At 41.1% G+C, this 13867-nt stretch overlaps 5 protein-coding genes across 5 annotated transcripts; 2 read left to right on the forward strand and 3 right to left on the reverse strand.

The window, feature by feature from the left end:
• Positions 1 to 4: 4 nt before the first annotated feature.
• Positions 5 to 1523, reverse strand: LOC108026081 (uncharacterized). Its single transcript, XM_017096780.3, has 3 exons — positions 933 to 1523; positions 345 to 873; positions 5 to 275 (listed from the first exon to the last, which is right to left on the reverse strand). Exons 1-3 carry the CDS (start codon positions 1476 to 1478, stop codon positions 91 to 93), a joined length of 1260 nt encoding a protein of 419 aa, XP_016952269.1. The 5' UTR covers positions 1479 to 1523; the 3' UTR covers positions 5 to 90.
• A 459-nt stretch (positions 1524 to 1982) lies between these two features.
• On the reverse strand, positions 1983 to 3529 carry LOC108026015 (uncharacterized). The gene is made up of 3 exons (XM_017096706.3): positions 2920 to 3529; positions 2335 to 2863; positions 1983 to 2267 (listed from the first exon to the last, which is right to left on the reverse strand). Exons 1-3 carry the CDS (start codon positions 3472 to 3474, stop codon positions 2083 to 2085), a joined length of 1269 nt encoding a protein of 422 aa, XP_016952195.1. The 5' UTR covers positions 3475 to 3529; the 3' UTR covers positions 1983 to 2082.
• Positions 3530 to 4019: 490 nt separating this feature from the next.
• On the reverse strand, positions 4020 to 5656 carry LOC108026448 (uncharacterized). Its single transcript, XM_017097387.3, has 2 exons — positions 4486 to 5656; positions 4020 to 4419 (listed from the first exon to the last, which is right to left on the reverse strand). The coding sequence occupies exons 1-2, from the start codon at positions 5600 to 5602 to the stop codon at positions 4220 to 4222; spliced, it is 1317 nt and encodes a 438-aa protein (XP_016952876.1). The 5' UTR covers positions 5603 to 5656; the 3' UTR covers positions 4020 to 4219.
• Positions 5657 to 7590: 1934 nt separating this feature from the next.
• On the forward strand, positions 7591 to 9002 carry LOC108026468 (uncharacterized). The gene is made up of 2 exons (XM_017097411.3): positions 7591 to 8657; positions 8723 to 9002. Exons 1-2 carry the CDS (start codon positions 7622 to 7624, stop codon positions 8926 to 8928), a joined length of 1242 nt encoding a protein of 413 aa, XP_016952900.1. The 5' UTR covers positions 7591 to 7621; the 3' UTR covers positions 8929 to 9002.
• A 3140-nt stretch (positions 9003 to 12142) lies between these two features.
• LOC108026462 (uncharacterized) lies at positions 12143 to 13597 on the forward strand. The gene is made up of 2 exons (XM_017097403.2): positions 12143 to 13243; positions 13299 to 13597. Exons 1-2 carry the CDS (start codon positions 12175 to 12177, stop codon positions 13496 to 13498), a joined length of 1269 nt encoding a protein of 422 aa, XP_016952892.1. The 5' UTR covers positions 12143 to 12174; the 3' UTR covers positions 13499 to 13597.
• Positions 13598 to 13867: the final 270 nt, after the last annotated feature.

Here is a 13867-nt window from a genome sequence, read left to right on the forward strand (position 1 = left end):
ACGCTTTATTCATATCACACTACTTCAGTGTATAAATATTATTTGGAATAACAGGCTAACACTTTGTTATATATTATGTAAACTTTTAAATTATAGATCATTAAAGTATCCTAATTTTTCGAATTTGGGTAATAACTTGGAGACATCTTTAATATAGGCATCGTAATAGTAAGACTTCTGCCGTTCCTCTGGGTCTTGGAGGGCGTCATGCATTTTAAGAGTGTCTGATTTAATGCCCAACATCATAGGAAGCAATGTGCTGATCAAAAAAAAATCTGAAATGGATATAAATAGAAAGTAGGTTTAAGGACTACCTCCATGTCAGATTTAAGTAAACGTCTTACCAAAGTATTTGTTGTTGTGAATTTGATCCCACAAATCATTTTGGGTAGGCATATCACCCCTGTATCCAATTTTCCTAAGAGTGTCAAGCAAAACCGAAAAGTAATAGTTGATCAAGTCCTTTCCCATTTCCCAGCGCTGTTCCGGCTCCATCAACATATAGATGGAGTATGTCAGGTCCACTGTGATAGGAACAAGATTGGAGAATTGGAAATCCACCAGCATTACGTCATCGTAGGCTCCTAGCTTCTTGTTGTGCCTGAACATCATGTTCCGAAGATGGAAGTCCCCGTGGCACAGGACGTAGTATCGATCATTCCTCCGATATTTGTGATACTCATGCATCTCCACTTGCAGTCGTTGCAAATAATTATCTTTTATCTTTTCGAAATGAGGCTTGTACTTCCTCAGCTCTGGGAGTTTGTCCAGCATTTTGATAAAGTTTCCCATGCCAGTTGTTATAAAGGGATCAGTGTTGATGGTGGGCATTTCGAAAAGACCATACTTGAACTCCTTCAGAAAAGTAGGTTGCTGAAAAAGAGGTATTTTAATAATGCTATCATAAAACTTAATGTATTTATTAAACTTACCTCATTAATAACTTTCATGCTGACTGCGTGCCACTTGGCCAGCTTGGCAAATACTAATTTTAAATCCCCTACTGATGGTGGACTATTCCGAATGACGGTGTACCCCTGCGGCACCAGATCCTCGAAGATCATCACTTGGCGCGGTTTCAAGCTGTGATAGATGCAGGGCACGAACAGCTTAGTATTATCCCCTGCCTCCCGGAGAATTCTTTCGAACTCTGGAAGGGCGTAGCAGTACATTCCTATCTCCGTTTCGAACACATGGGTGTCCGCCAGCATGTCCTTCTTGTGACCCTCCTGCTCCGGCATTGTCTTGATAATCAGCGCCTTGGAGAACTTTCCCTTGGCGGTGGTATACTCCACCTTGGTGCGGAACATGACGCTGGCATAGTGATCTCCCTGGGCAGTGGCGGGGGAGATCTGCAGCTCGGTCACATTCAGATCTACTTTCTCGTAGGCACTTAAAATGTCTCCGATAAACCCGACATTTAGCCAAGTTGGCGGCTGAAGCTCGTCAGCATTAAATTCAATAGTTTGGTTTTCCATTTTAAAAATGATATTTCAACCGTATTGATAGATCCGTCCAGTTAGCACTCTGACTTGGTAGTACAAGAGGTCCGAGAAAGCACGATCGCTTTAAATAGCCTTTCGTGAGCTTTTTATCAGCTTTTAAAAAGGTTCTAGTAGTTTTCTATAAACGGTAATACAATTGATCATGCAATATGTTATCTTATCATGGCTATTCGTTATCCTTATAGCGACGTGAACCTTTTTTTTACCTGAATAAAAAATAATAAAATGTATTTATTTAAAATTGTGTACCGATTTGTAATATTCATTTTTATTTACATGTAATGTACGTTGTTTATTTTTTTTCGTCATGTTATAAATAATTAAAGAAGAGCAATTCTTATAAGATCGTAATTTTTCCAGCTCGATAGCGTTCAAATTATGACAATCTTCTTTGTTATATTCTATCTTGAACACGAACGCATAACATGAATTCATATGTCACCTATAAAATATTATACAAAATAATAACAAATCCAATAGACTACCATTATTAAACAAAATATTTTTATTTCCACAAATATATATAAATTTGTTATACAGTATAAGACTAGAAATGTTAGTTTATCATCATAAATCATTATAGACCTTTGAAATAGCCAAGCTTCTCGAATTCGGGCAAAAGTTTGGAAACATCTTTGACGTATGAATCCAAAAAGTATGTCTTTTCACGAGTTTCCGGATTCAGGATAAGGTCGTGCATTTTGCAGCTATTTGATTTTATGGCCAAAATCAGGGGCAGGAATGTGCTAATCAAAAAGAAATCTGAAAACGGATTAATGACATAATTAGTTTACACAGCTCATGTTTTTTGTGGATAAAACTAAATCACCATAATACTTGTTGCGATGTATTTGCTCCCAGAGTCTTGCTTGAGTTGGCATATCGCCTTTGTAGCCAATTTTTTTGAGTGTTCCCACCAGAACTGTAAAATAATAATTAATTAAGCCCTTTCCCATTTCGCGGCGCTGTTCAGACTCCATCAACATGTAGATGGAGTACGTTAGGTCAACGGTGATGGGGCAAAGGTTGCTCATCTGGAAATCCACCAGCATGATGTCTTCGTGGTTTCCGGTCTCCTTATTGCTCTTAAACATCATGTTGCGAAGATGAAAGTCACCGTGGCACAGGACATAGTACCCATCGTTGCGCCGGCTTTTGTGGTACTCTTGCATCTCGTTTTCCAGACGTTCCAGATATTTATCTTGAATTTTTTCAAAGTAGCCCTTATACTTTTGTAGTTCAGGTAACTTGTCCAGCATTTCAACAAAGGTCTTCATGCCAGTAGTTATGAAGGGGTCACTCTGTATGGCGGGTATATCAAATAAGCCATATTTGAACTCCTCCAGGAAAGCAGGTTGCTGGGGGATAAAAAATATTGAAATGATGTGAAACTCACTTCCCTTAACTGACTCGCCTCATTAATAACTTTCATGCTAACTGCATGCCATTTAGCCAGCTTGGAGAAGGCTGATTTGAGTTCCTCGAGCGCGACAGGACGATCCCGAATCACTGAATACCCATGTGGCACCAGGTCCTCGAATATCATGACCCTACGGGGCTCCAGGCTGTGGTAGATGCAGGGCACAAATAACTTTGTGTTGTCCCCTGCCTGCCGTAGAATCCTCTCGAATTCCGGAAGCACCTGGCAATACATTCCAATCTCGGTCTCGAACAGGTGCGATTCGCTCAGCATGTCCTTTTTGTGTCCTTCCTGCTCGGGCATCGTCTTTATAATAAGGGGCTTACTGAACTTCCCCTTCGCGGTGCTATACTCAGCCGTAGTGCGGAACATGACGCTGGCATAGTGATCTCCCTGAAAACTCGCGGGCGTGATTTTCAGATCAATCACTTTCAGCTCCGGGGCCTCTTCGTACGCGCTCAGAATTTCTCCTATGAACTGGGGATTCAGCCAAGCCGGGGCCTCCAGTTCGTCGTCATTAAACTGTTCCGCATCTGCCTTGTCAGTCATTCTACTTGCTGTTGCACAATCTGTTCGATAAGTGCCACGACTGTTCTGAGTGCTGTTGTAGTTTGTTATGGAAAACCCGATCACGGGCTTGGCCCATTTTAAGCAAAATGGTTGAGCTTTCGAATCAGTTTGATCAAGCTTTTCGAACACGGTGCCACCCTCAGTTCTACTGATCGGTGATCAGTTATAACTTATAAGGTTGGGCTGATGACTTCGTATTGAATAACACCAATATGTATCGTTTCTAGTAGGAAGGAAAGTAACTAGCATTTAAAATGAGTTTGCTCACTGGAATTCCTCATACCTAAACAAGAAGTAAAGTAAAGTATCTAAAACAAACGAACGACTTACGTTACGTACTTAAGTAGGCAAAATTGATAACAAATCTAAGTTTTTTAATCAATAAGTACACTCATGAAATCTTCTTCTGCTTATTAATATTTTTACCTACTGCCGGTATTCCTATCAAACTGATTAGATCACTTACATAGTGGGCCATCCAATTAAGTGACGACAAAATATTTCAAGCTAAAAAGGCATGTCAATTATATCATGTACATTTGTTTATTTTAATATAAGTGTTAATATGTATATTGAATATTTTCCCTAGTTTGGGTATACTATACAATTGTGATTACATTGGCTAAACTATATATAATATTTGTCTATTTTTTCTCTATATACAATTTCGTATAATGTGTACTATATAACACAGGTGTAAGATAGCATAGGCTGGGCACATCCCTTACTGATCTTTATCAAGCAAGCCCTCCGCCTCGAAGCCGGGTAGAAGTTCACGCAAAACTCTTTCAGAAATCGGGTTCCTATAGCAGGCGTTCTTGAAATTAATGGCCCGCTGGTTGGTCTCCATTAGGGCATTGAAGTCGGCATCGGCGGTCTCCACATTTCGTTGAATCGGAAACACCGAGATGGATGTGTGAGCAGCTGCAAAGTATAAGAGAAATTTATAATTAGTTCCCAAGGATTATTTTTTAGGCCATCCCAACTCACCATAGAATTTCTTCTGCTGCAATTGCTGGTGGAACTGATGCAAACTGGGAATGGAACCCTTGTACTGCAGCTTCCTCAGGGTTTCTGTGAAAAAGCCAAAGTAGTAGGCAATCAGCTGCTCCTGATGATTCTGGTGAAGATCGAACTCCAGCGAGGTGTTCAGGAAGTAGAAGAGATCCAGTGCTGGCGATCCCCAAGCCGTGTACTGGAAGTCAATGATCACAACGTCCAACGGTTCCCCAGTTTCCTTATCGTACTGAACCAGAACATTATTGGTCCACAGGTCTCCGTGGGCCAGAACATTAATGTGACCGGGGGAGATGTCGAAGATTCGCTTGCCCAATTCCATGTAGATGGGCACCAGGGCCTCCATCTTCTCCGCGTACTTTTCGTATCCCGGCCACTGGGCCACACGACGCGTAGCCGCCTGGAACATACCAACGAATGCACCCTCGTAGTTGTCGGTGTACCGGTTGAAGAACCCTCGATCGTAGCCCTCCAAGGAGTGGCTCTCCCGTTCGTTCAGTACCGCCGAGGTGGCATGCATCTTGGCCAGTTTTCGGAGCACAATTTTGGTCAGCTTTAGGTCCAAACCCACCAAACGGTCGGGCATTACGAAACCCCGAGCATTCAGATCCTCGAATATCAACGCCGAGTTATCAATGTCCACGGCCATGGTTTCGGCGAAGATCTGCTCAGGATCGCCAATCTCTCGGAGGAGGGCCTTCTGCTTGGGCAGAACCTGCTCGTAGATAATCATCTCGCGATTGAAGATGTCATAGGGTTCCATGGTGCTCTGGGCAAACTCATTTCCCTCGAAGGTGGACTTTACTATGTAGTGACCCAGTTGCGAAGTGCCATCGCTCCGGGTGAACTGTGCCTTCACGCGGGTCAGCACTCCGCCGTAGTTCTCCCCCTTGCCCAGGGCGGGATTCACCTTAACCCAGTTGATCCTGATCCTCTGGTCCTTGTAGTACTTGCGCAGGGCATCCTGCAAGTAGCTCTCCGTTAGCCATTCGGGAGCATCGAGGAATACCGAAGTCGGCGGAGCAGGAGAATCGGGAACTGTGAGCTTGGGAATGGCATCAAGGGCACCAATTAGATCCGAAACCGACATGTTAAAAGTGAACTGGGACTGGGAGACTTGCGAACGAAATTGTGCCTAAAACCCAGGGCAGCGGCGCTTTTATGGCAAAATTTCCAGACGGTGTAAACCGTTCCCAGCTCCTAGATATGAGACTGTGTATATCCAAGGGCCTCTCGTCAGAATTGAGATTAATATAACCGTGAACGTATGCAAACACGGGCGCACAGATTGTACGCTTTATTGGTGTCCCACCCCCAGAACCCATTTTGGCACCCGCCCCGAGCCTCCGGTCCAGTAATCTGGATCTGTGTTCCACCTCTCACGCCGTGGCTACTGCCTAATTGCGAACTGTTTGAGTTTGCCAAAGGCAAGCAAGTTAATCTTTATGGCACTTGCCGCGGGTTTAGGGCAACACTTGTGTGTTTCTTGGTAATTACCCGAGCCTCAGAAACACTAAACGATTGCCAGCTATATCATTCCGAATGGGAGTGATTTGTGGAGATGCTAACGTCAGACGCTGGGAGAAATGTCAGGGATTTAAAAAAAAAAATATACAATTTCTAGATTATAAGCTATCAATGATAACCCCTTTCGCAGAGTTCAGAGGAAATGTATAACTTAGGAGAATAGTGGTTTTGCTTTACTGAAACATACTTTTATCATGTCGAAAAAGACAAAACTAAAAAAAGTTTATGGCTGTACTTCAATCAACAAATTTTAAAAAGCTTATATTCATCGTTTATCACTTAGCTTACCACACTTAGTCGGCCTTTTACTAATAAACCACGTTTACTCTGTCTAGGTAAATATGAGTATTTAAACTATTTTCTCAATGGTTTACAGCTAGTTATTAAAAACTTGGGATAAAGTTTGTCAGAGTTGCTCATTACCCAAACGAATGATAGCTTTAATCAGGGGATACGTCAAACAAAAAACCTAGAAAACATTTTTTTAAACATTAAACATGAGTAGGTTTTTTTTTTTAAATAAATGATTAAATTTGATTTAATTTTTAGGCATTTTTTGGGTGTTCAAATATTATAAAAATTCTCGTTAAACAAAGAGTAAACCCAATTTACTAGCTTAATACGTCTGGTCAAATATTAAACCAGTTACTACGGGAGTCTGGATAAACAACTCACAGAGATGTCATACCACTCGGTTGACAAAATGCAATTCTGGATTCTGGAGCTTTCACATAAAATATTATCTTAAGTAAAACGTGTGGAATAGGTTCGTTAAAACGGCTTACGTAAAACAATGGAAGCCGTCGATTGCTAAGTTATGATGATGAATGGGTACACGCGTGATAAGTCGGGCACAAAAATTAAAACGGAATAGAAAAATTAACCCTAATCTCAGTGAATACGGGCAAGCCTCAAGTGAAATGGGAACTTTCCTGGGATTTCAGGTATCTTAACGATGTGAACCGTGGGCGTCTGTTCCCGGCACATAAATCCCGAGATAGTATATCTTCGCCAATTGCAGTGTTGAGCAGTGGCACGATTCTTGGCACACGATACACATATTTGAGACCTGTTGCCAAACGGAGGTAATCCCTGGGGCAAACACCTTAGGCTATAGGTGTACTTGTTTGCTCGGGAATAAAAACTAGAGACGTCAAGGTATGTCAGAATAAACGAGCGGCTAAAAAAAGGAAGTGCCCGATAGCAGCACAGAATCAAGTACACTTGGAGAAAATACAAATACTAAACCTTTAGTTAAGGAAAACATTTAAAGTAAAGCGCTTCAATTGAAACATAAAACATTTAAAATATGATAATAAACAAAGGGTTATATTAAGTTAGAATGGTATTTTGGTTCCCTAGCTGTCTCTTTGAGTTTGCTAAAGAGATGCTATGCTGAAATATGAAAAGATCTGTTGAACCCCGAACTCAGTATTTCTCTAAGTGCAGCACAACATCACATACAGAGGGCAGAGTTAATTGCACCGTGTCAAATGGAAGTCATTTCGAGGTAGTATAAAAGCAGTCGGCCTGAGGTCGCTCACCAGTTATTCAGTCTGAAAAATTAAACCCACTAAACAGGATGGCAGCAGCACCCGAGTGGCTTACCCACGACTATATCGAGCACGCCCTGCGCTCCCACTACAAGGATGATGGCCTAACTATTACCGATCTCCAGATAAATCCCGCCTTGGGACCTGGCGAAAATTACGGCGGAGTTCTGACCCGTGCTCGTGTGCAATTCACACTAGCCAACCAGGAGAAGCACCTGCAGAACATGATTGTAAAGACGGAAATCGATGACGATGCGTTGACCCAGGAGCTGATGGCTCCCTATGATATTTACAACCGAGAGATGACAATCTACCAGGATGTGTTGCCCAAGCTTAAGGAGCTTCTAAACGAACTCGGGGAAACCGAAAGTATCTTTCCCACTGCCATCTTTGTGGATCGCGAGCGCATGGCCATTATCTTTGAGGATCTTTCCGTGGCTGGTTATGTGATGGCCGATCGAGTGCGTCGACTCAACGAGGAGCACACCCATCTCATCCTCCGGAAACTGGCCAAATTCCATGCCGCCTCAGCGGTTTTGAATGAAAGGCAGAAGGGAAGCCTGGAAAGCTTTGATCGTGGGTTCTTCAATCGGTATACTAACGCCTATAGTGGCTACTTTGTTGGTGGTCTATTGGCCGCCGCTCGGTGGATGAGCCAGGTGCCCAAATTGGCCCATTACGGGGAGAAACTATTCGCTCTGGCTCCCCACTACATGGACATCGGCAGGGAGTGCTTCGCACCCAGCCCGGGTCAAGTGAATGTCCTGGCCCACGGGGATGTGTGGACCAACAATGTGATGTTCAAGTACGATCCAAAGACGGGACGTCCCGTGGACGTCCTCCTTATTGACTTCCAGTACTCCTTCTGGGGCTCTCCCTGCATCGATCTCCACCATCTATTCAACACATCCCTAAAGGAACCGCTGCGCCAGGATCAACAGAGTGGACTTTTCCAGTTTTACCATAGTATTTTCAGTGAAACTCTGAGAAAGCTTAACTACCGTCAAAATCCCATTCCCAGTCTGCATCAATTTAAACTGGAGGTGGAGCAAAAGCGTTTCTTTGGTAAGTTATTTTTTAAATCGAAAATATTGTATTTCTTTTATAATAAACAAACCTATTTCCTATAGCTATGCACTCTACACTGGTCGTACAGCCAGTGATGATCAGCCAGGATCCCACGGATGCCTGTTTTAATGCCTTGATGAACGATGATGAGCGTGGCATTCGGTTCAAGAACCGTTTATATAACAATCCCACAGTTCAGCAAAATCTTCATTCTCTGGTGCCCTTTTTCGATAGAAAGGGACTGCTGGAAGTGAATCAAACCTGTTGAGATTTTACATAGAATCGTTTTTTAAATTTATGTTTTAGGTTAACTTATATTAAATACCTTCATTTTTGAAAACATTTATTTATTTATTTATTCTCAGGTAGAGGATAATTGAAAAGTACCTAATACCTTTCTTTAATTGTAGCTATAGCCACTGCTACCACAATTTTTGGACAAAAAAAGTGTGTATTTTTCACTCATAAATAATCAGTATTTTGGGCGAAACAAGAAAAGTAATGGGCCAAAAGTGGAATGTCATATCTTGTTCAACGCGTAATAAAATTCCCAATCGATTGGCATTCCCACCTAAAAATTTTATTTCTGATCGATTTTTGCAAAAAAAACGATGCTAACCCTTGTAAAAAAGTCAAAGTTTGCGAAATTTTTTACTTACATTAATCAGCGAGAAAGTGACTGCGATTAATTGCCTAGATTGTTAGCTGTCCAAAACAGTGTGTCTCTTAAGTTTCGGACCATTTTTGACCGTGTTACACCAAAAAAGGTGAAAGAAAAAAATCAATTTTTGGACAAAAAACAAAAGTGTATATTTTTCACCCAAAAATAATCAGTATTTTGGGCGAAACAAGAAAAGTAATGGGCCAAAAGTGGAATGTCATATCTTGTTCAACGCGGAATAAACTTCCCAATCGATTGGCATTCCCACCTAAAAATTTTATTTCTGATCGATTTTTGCAAAAAAAAACGATGCTACCCCTTGTAAAAAAGTCAAAATTTTGAGAAATTTTTTACTTTTATAAATCAGCAAGAAAATGACTGCGATTAATTGTCCAGATTGTTAGCTGTCCAAAACAGTGTGTCTAAGTTTCGGACCATTTTTGACCATGTTACACCAAAAAAGGTGAAAGAAAAAAATCAATTTTTGGACAAAAAACAAAAGTGTATATTTTTCACCCAAAAATAATCAGAATTTTGGGCGAAACAAGAAAAGTAATGGGCCAAAAGTGGAATGTCATATCTTGTTCAACGCGGAATAAAATTCCCAATCGATTGTCATTTCCACCTAAAAATTTTATTTCTGATCGATTTTTGGAAAATAAACGATCAGATAAAAAAGTCAAAATTTTGAGAAATTTTTTACTTTTATAAATCAGCAAGAAAATGACTGCGAATAACTGTCTGGATTGTTAGCTGTCCAAAACAGTGTGTCTCTTAAGTTTCGGACCATTTTTGACCATGTTACACCAAAAAAGGTGAAGGAAGAAAATCAATTTTTGGACAAAAAACAAAAGTGTATATTTTTCACCCAAAAATAATCAGTATTTTGGGCGAAACAAGAAAAGTAATGGGCCAAAAGTGGAATGTCATATCTTGTTCAACGCGGAATAAAATTCCCAATCGATTGTCATTTCCACCTAAAAATTTTATTTCTGATCGATTTTTGGAAAAAAAACGATCAGATAAAAAAGTCAAAATTTTGAGAAATTTTTTACTTTTATAAATCAGCAAGAAAATGACTGCGAATAACTGTCTAGATTGTTAGCTGTCCAAAACAGTGTGTCTCTTAAGTTTCGGACCATTTTTGACCATGTTACACCAAAAAAGGTGAAGGAAGAAAATCAATTTTTGGACAAAAAACAAAAGTGTATATTTTTCACCCAAAAATAATCAGTATTTTGGGCGAAACAAGAAAAGTAATGGGCCAAAAGTGGAATGTCATATCTTGTTCAACGCGGAATAAAATTCCCAATCGATTGGCATTCCCACCTAAAAATTTTATTTCTGATCGATTTTTGCAAAAAAAAACGATGCTACCCCTTGTAAAAAAGTCAAAATTTTTGAAATTTTTTATTTTTAAGAATCAGCAAGAAAGTGAATGCGATTACTATTCTAGATTGTTAGCTGTCCAAAACAGTGTGTCTCTTAAGTTTCGGACCATTTTTGACCATGTTACATGTAGGTGGTCTAAATTGATTGCCTTTAGGAATTTCAGGTAAGCTAGGATATTTAAGATGTTTGGAGTAAGGTTTGTGTTTGAGTTCAAGAACTTGTTTCTTTCTGTCAGGTTAAGAGGACATTCGAGGAAAAGTGTCTTACGGTAACATTTGTGTTACAGCGCCCACAGTGCGGTGCTGCTTGTTTGTTTATAATATGTTCGTGGTTTTATAAATAAAAAGTTGTAATTGATTTCATAATGGAATGTAGTAGTGAGTAGTGATGGTAGTAAGTCTCTTTTTTATTGACAACTTCAAAATTGTCATTATTGACATTTTTAAAATTGGCCAAAATGGATCATGATATTAAAAAGCACATTGTCTTTTAAATAAAAAATATCATTTCTAAGTACTTAAATTAAATAAACTTTTTAATCATATAACACCCTACGCTTTTTTAATTAGTTCCGAATTTCTGATTAAATTTTATCATAGCTGTCATAGGAACACTAGGAAACTTGGTGGAAAAATAATATGAAACATCTTGGAAACAATTTATTTAATTTTCGCATTTTTGGTCGTCAAATAGGGTACAAATATTAAAAATTGTTCTGAGGTATTTAGAATTCAGCCGTATACCAACGCCTAAAAGTCGGCAATGCTTAAGTCTTATTATAATATAATTTTTAATCTAACCATAGTTTTAATGAGTGCTCCTTTTTAAAAGTCCTGAAAGTATGCTTTTGAAATTAAAGCGCTTAAAGAGTTTTTAAGGGAATTTCTTCTAGCTTATTTTGTTACAATCCTTGTGAAATTCCAAGTTCCCAGCCAATATCTATAATGGTAAACAATGCACTATCAGTGACAAACAGTTCTACTGTAAATCTGTAAATAGCCCCCAACAAGTGAAACCCACTGAGCTCTCAGACTCACGTTCGTGTGGGCTTGACTATGCAAATGGGCAGATGGATTTATGGGTTGTGAAGCAGATTAGTTTGACGCGGGAACGAGAACGATCTTTAGACGCCACGTCAGTAAGTTTTTGGCGTGAATTACGGCGGGCACACTTATGTACATCATATATGAAAGCGTATAGCGATCTACTAAGAGGTGAGATAACACCCCCAAAAGTGCCGCGCTCTGAGCCCTGCCTGTATCTATTTAGCTTTAGATACTCGCGAATCTCTAACGTAGGAATCGAAACCTAGGGTGCAAGGTAGTTAAGTAATTGCTGAGACGCCAGCTTTACGGCTACCATAATGTGGGATCTGTTGTCGACGAGATTGCGCCATCAGGCTGCCTATAAATGGGGCCTCCGGCAGCAGCCAGCGATCCAGAACCAAAGTTAAACATCATCATGGTGGAGCTGGGCAAAGAGGAGGCTACCGACTTTCATCCAGCGCCAGTCTGGCTAGATGAGCCCTATCTGGAACGCCTGCTCAGGGACCTGAAGAAGGATCCGGGTCTGAGGATCGTTGAACTGGTGATTAAGCCCGCCACCGCCAAGGGTGATAACTATGCTAGTGTGATGACGCGTGTTAAAATTTTGTACTTAAAAAGTGGTGCCAAAAATCCGGAAACTGACTATTATATTGTGAAGACCACGTATGAGAACGATGCCTTTGCCTCGGGCATATTCTCGCAGTACCAGGTCAGCACTACGGAAATGCGAATGTACGACAAGATCCTGCCCCAGTTGACCAGCCTCATTGCCAAGACCAGCCAGCCGGAAAAGCTGTTTGCCGAGACCTTGCACGTTGACTACGAGCACGAGGCCATCATCTTTGAGGATCTGGCGGTGGCGAAATATGTTCTGGCCGATCGACTGATCGGTTTCGACCTGGATCACACTCGTCTGGGACTCCGGAAGCTGGCCAAGATGCATGCTGCCGCTGCTGTACTGAACGAGCGTCAACCTGGTGTCCTCACCAAATTCGATCATGGCATCTTTAATCGTCACACCCAGGGATTTGCGCCCTTCTTTGTGAATATGGTGGGCGTGGCGTCTGATTTCGCCCGTGAGTGCCCAGAATTGGGTGAGCGCTATGCCAGGAAATTGAAGGAGCTGCAGAAGCGAGTGATGGAGTACTCCACCAGGGTCTACGACCCTCAGCCGGGGGAGTTCAACACCTTGGTGCACGGCGATTACTGGGTGAACAATGTCATGCTGCGCTATGGGGAGCAGAAGGAGCCCCTGGACATGACCCTGATTGACTTCCAGTTCTGCAGCTGGTCCTCGCCGGCGGTGGACCTGCACTACTTCTTCAACACCTCGGTTCAGAGTGCCGTTCGGATCGAGCAGCAGGACGCATTGATTCAGTATTACCACTCAGTGTTGGTGGAGACGCTCAAGGATCTCCACTTTGGAGGCTACACGCCCACTTTGAGGCAGTTCATCCTGCAGCTGGAAAGGGGGAGGTTCTTTGGTAAGAAAGCAATGCTCATGTCTTATAAAATATCTTATCAAATTCTCTTAAATAGCCGTCACAGTGTCGCTGGTTTGCCAGGCCATATTGATCAACGACCAGACCGCCGATGCCGACTTCCATGCCCTGATGAAGGACGACGAGCGAGGACGTAACTTCCGGAAATTATTGTACACCAACAAGAGGTTGCAGGACAATCTCAAATACATGCTGCCGCGCTTCGATCGAAGCGGTCTTCTAGATGTAACCGACTGATGAAAGGACACATTTTTCAAGTGCTTCTCTCATATCCTTTACAGTACATATAATAATTATGCCCCATTTGATATGGCAAATATAACACATCAAAAGTTAGTGTTTTTATTATTCATAGTCAGCAAAAGATAAAAAAAATATGGTAAACATCAGTTACTTTGTAGATGTTTGTACTCATAGTACGCTATTATGCGAGAAGCGTGCTTATAATACCAAAGATAAACAGAGACACCAGTGCGTATGAGTGATAATTCAGGCCTGCTAATGAAGTTGTCTCCTTCACTTTAAAGCTTTGTTTGCTACCTATATAAAGATATACAATATAGGTTTTCAGAAACATTTAAAATACGTTTGTGAATGACGCTTTGA

This window comes from Drosophila biarmipes, chromosome 3R, assembly GCF_025231255.1.
Source record: "Drosophila biarmipes strain raj3 chromosome 3R, RU_DBia_V1.1, whole genome shotgun sequence".
Classification (NCBI taxonomy): Eukaryota; Metazoa; Arthropoda; class Insecta; order Diptera; family Drosophilidae; genus Drosophila; species Drosophila biarmipes.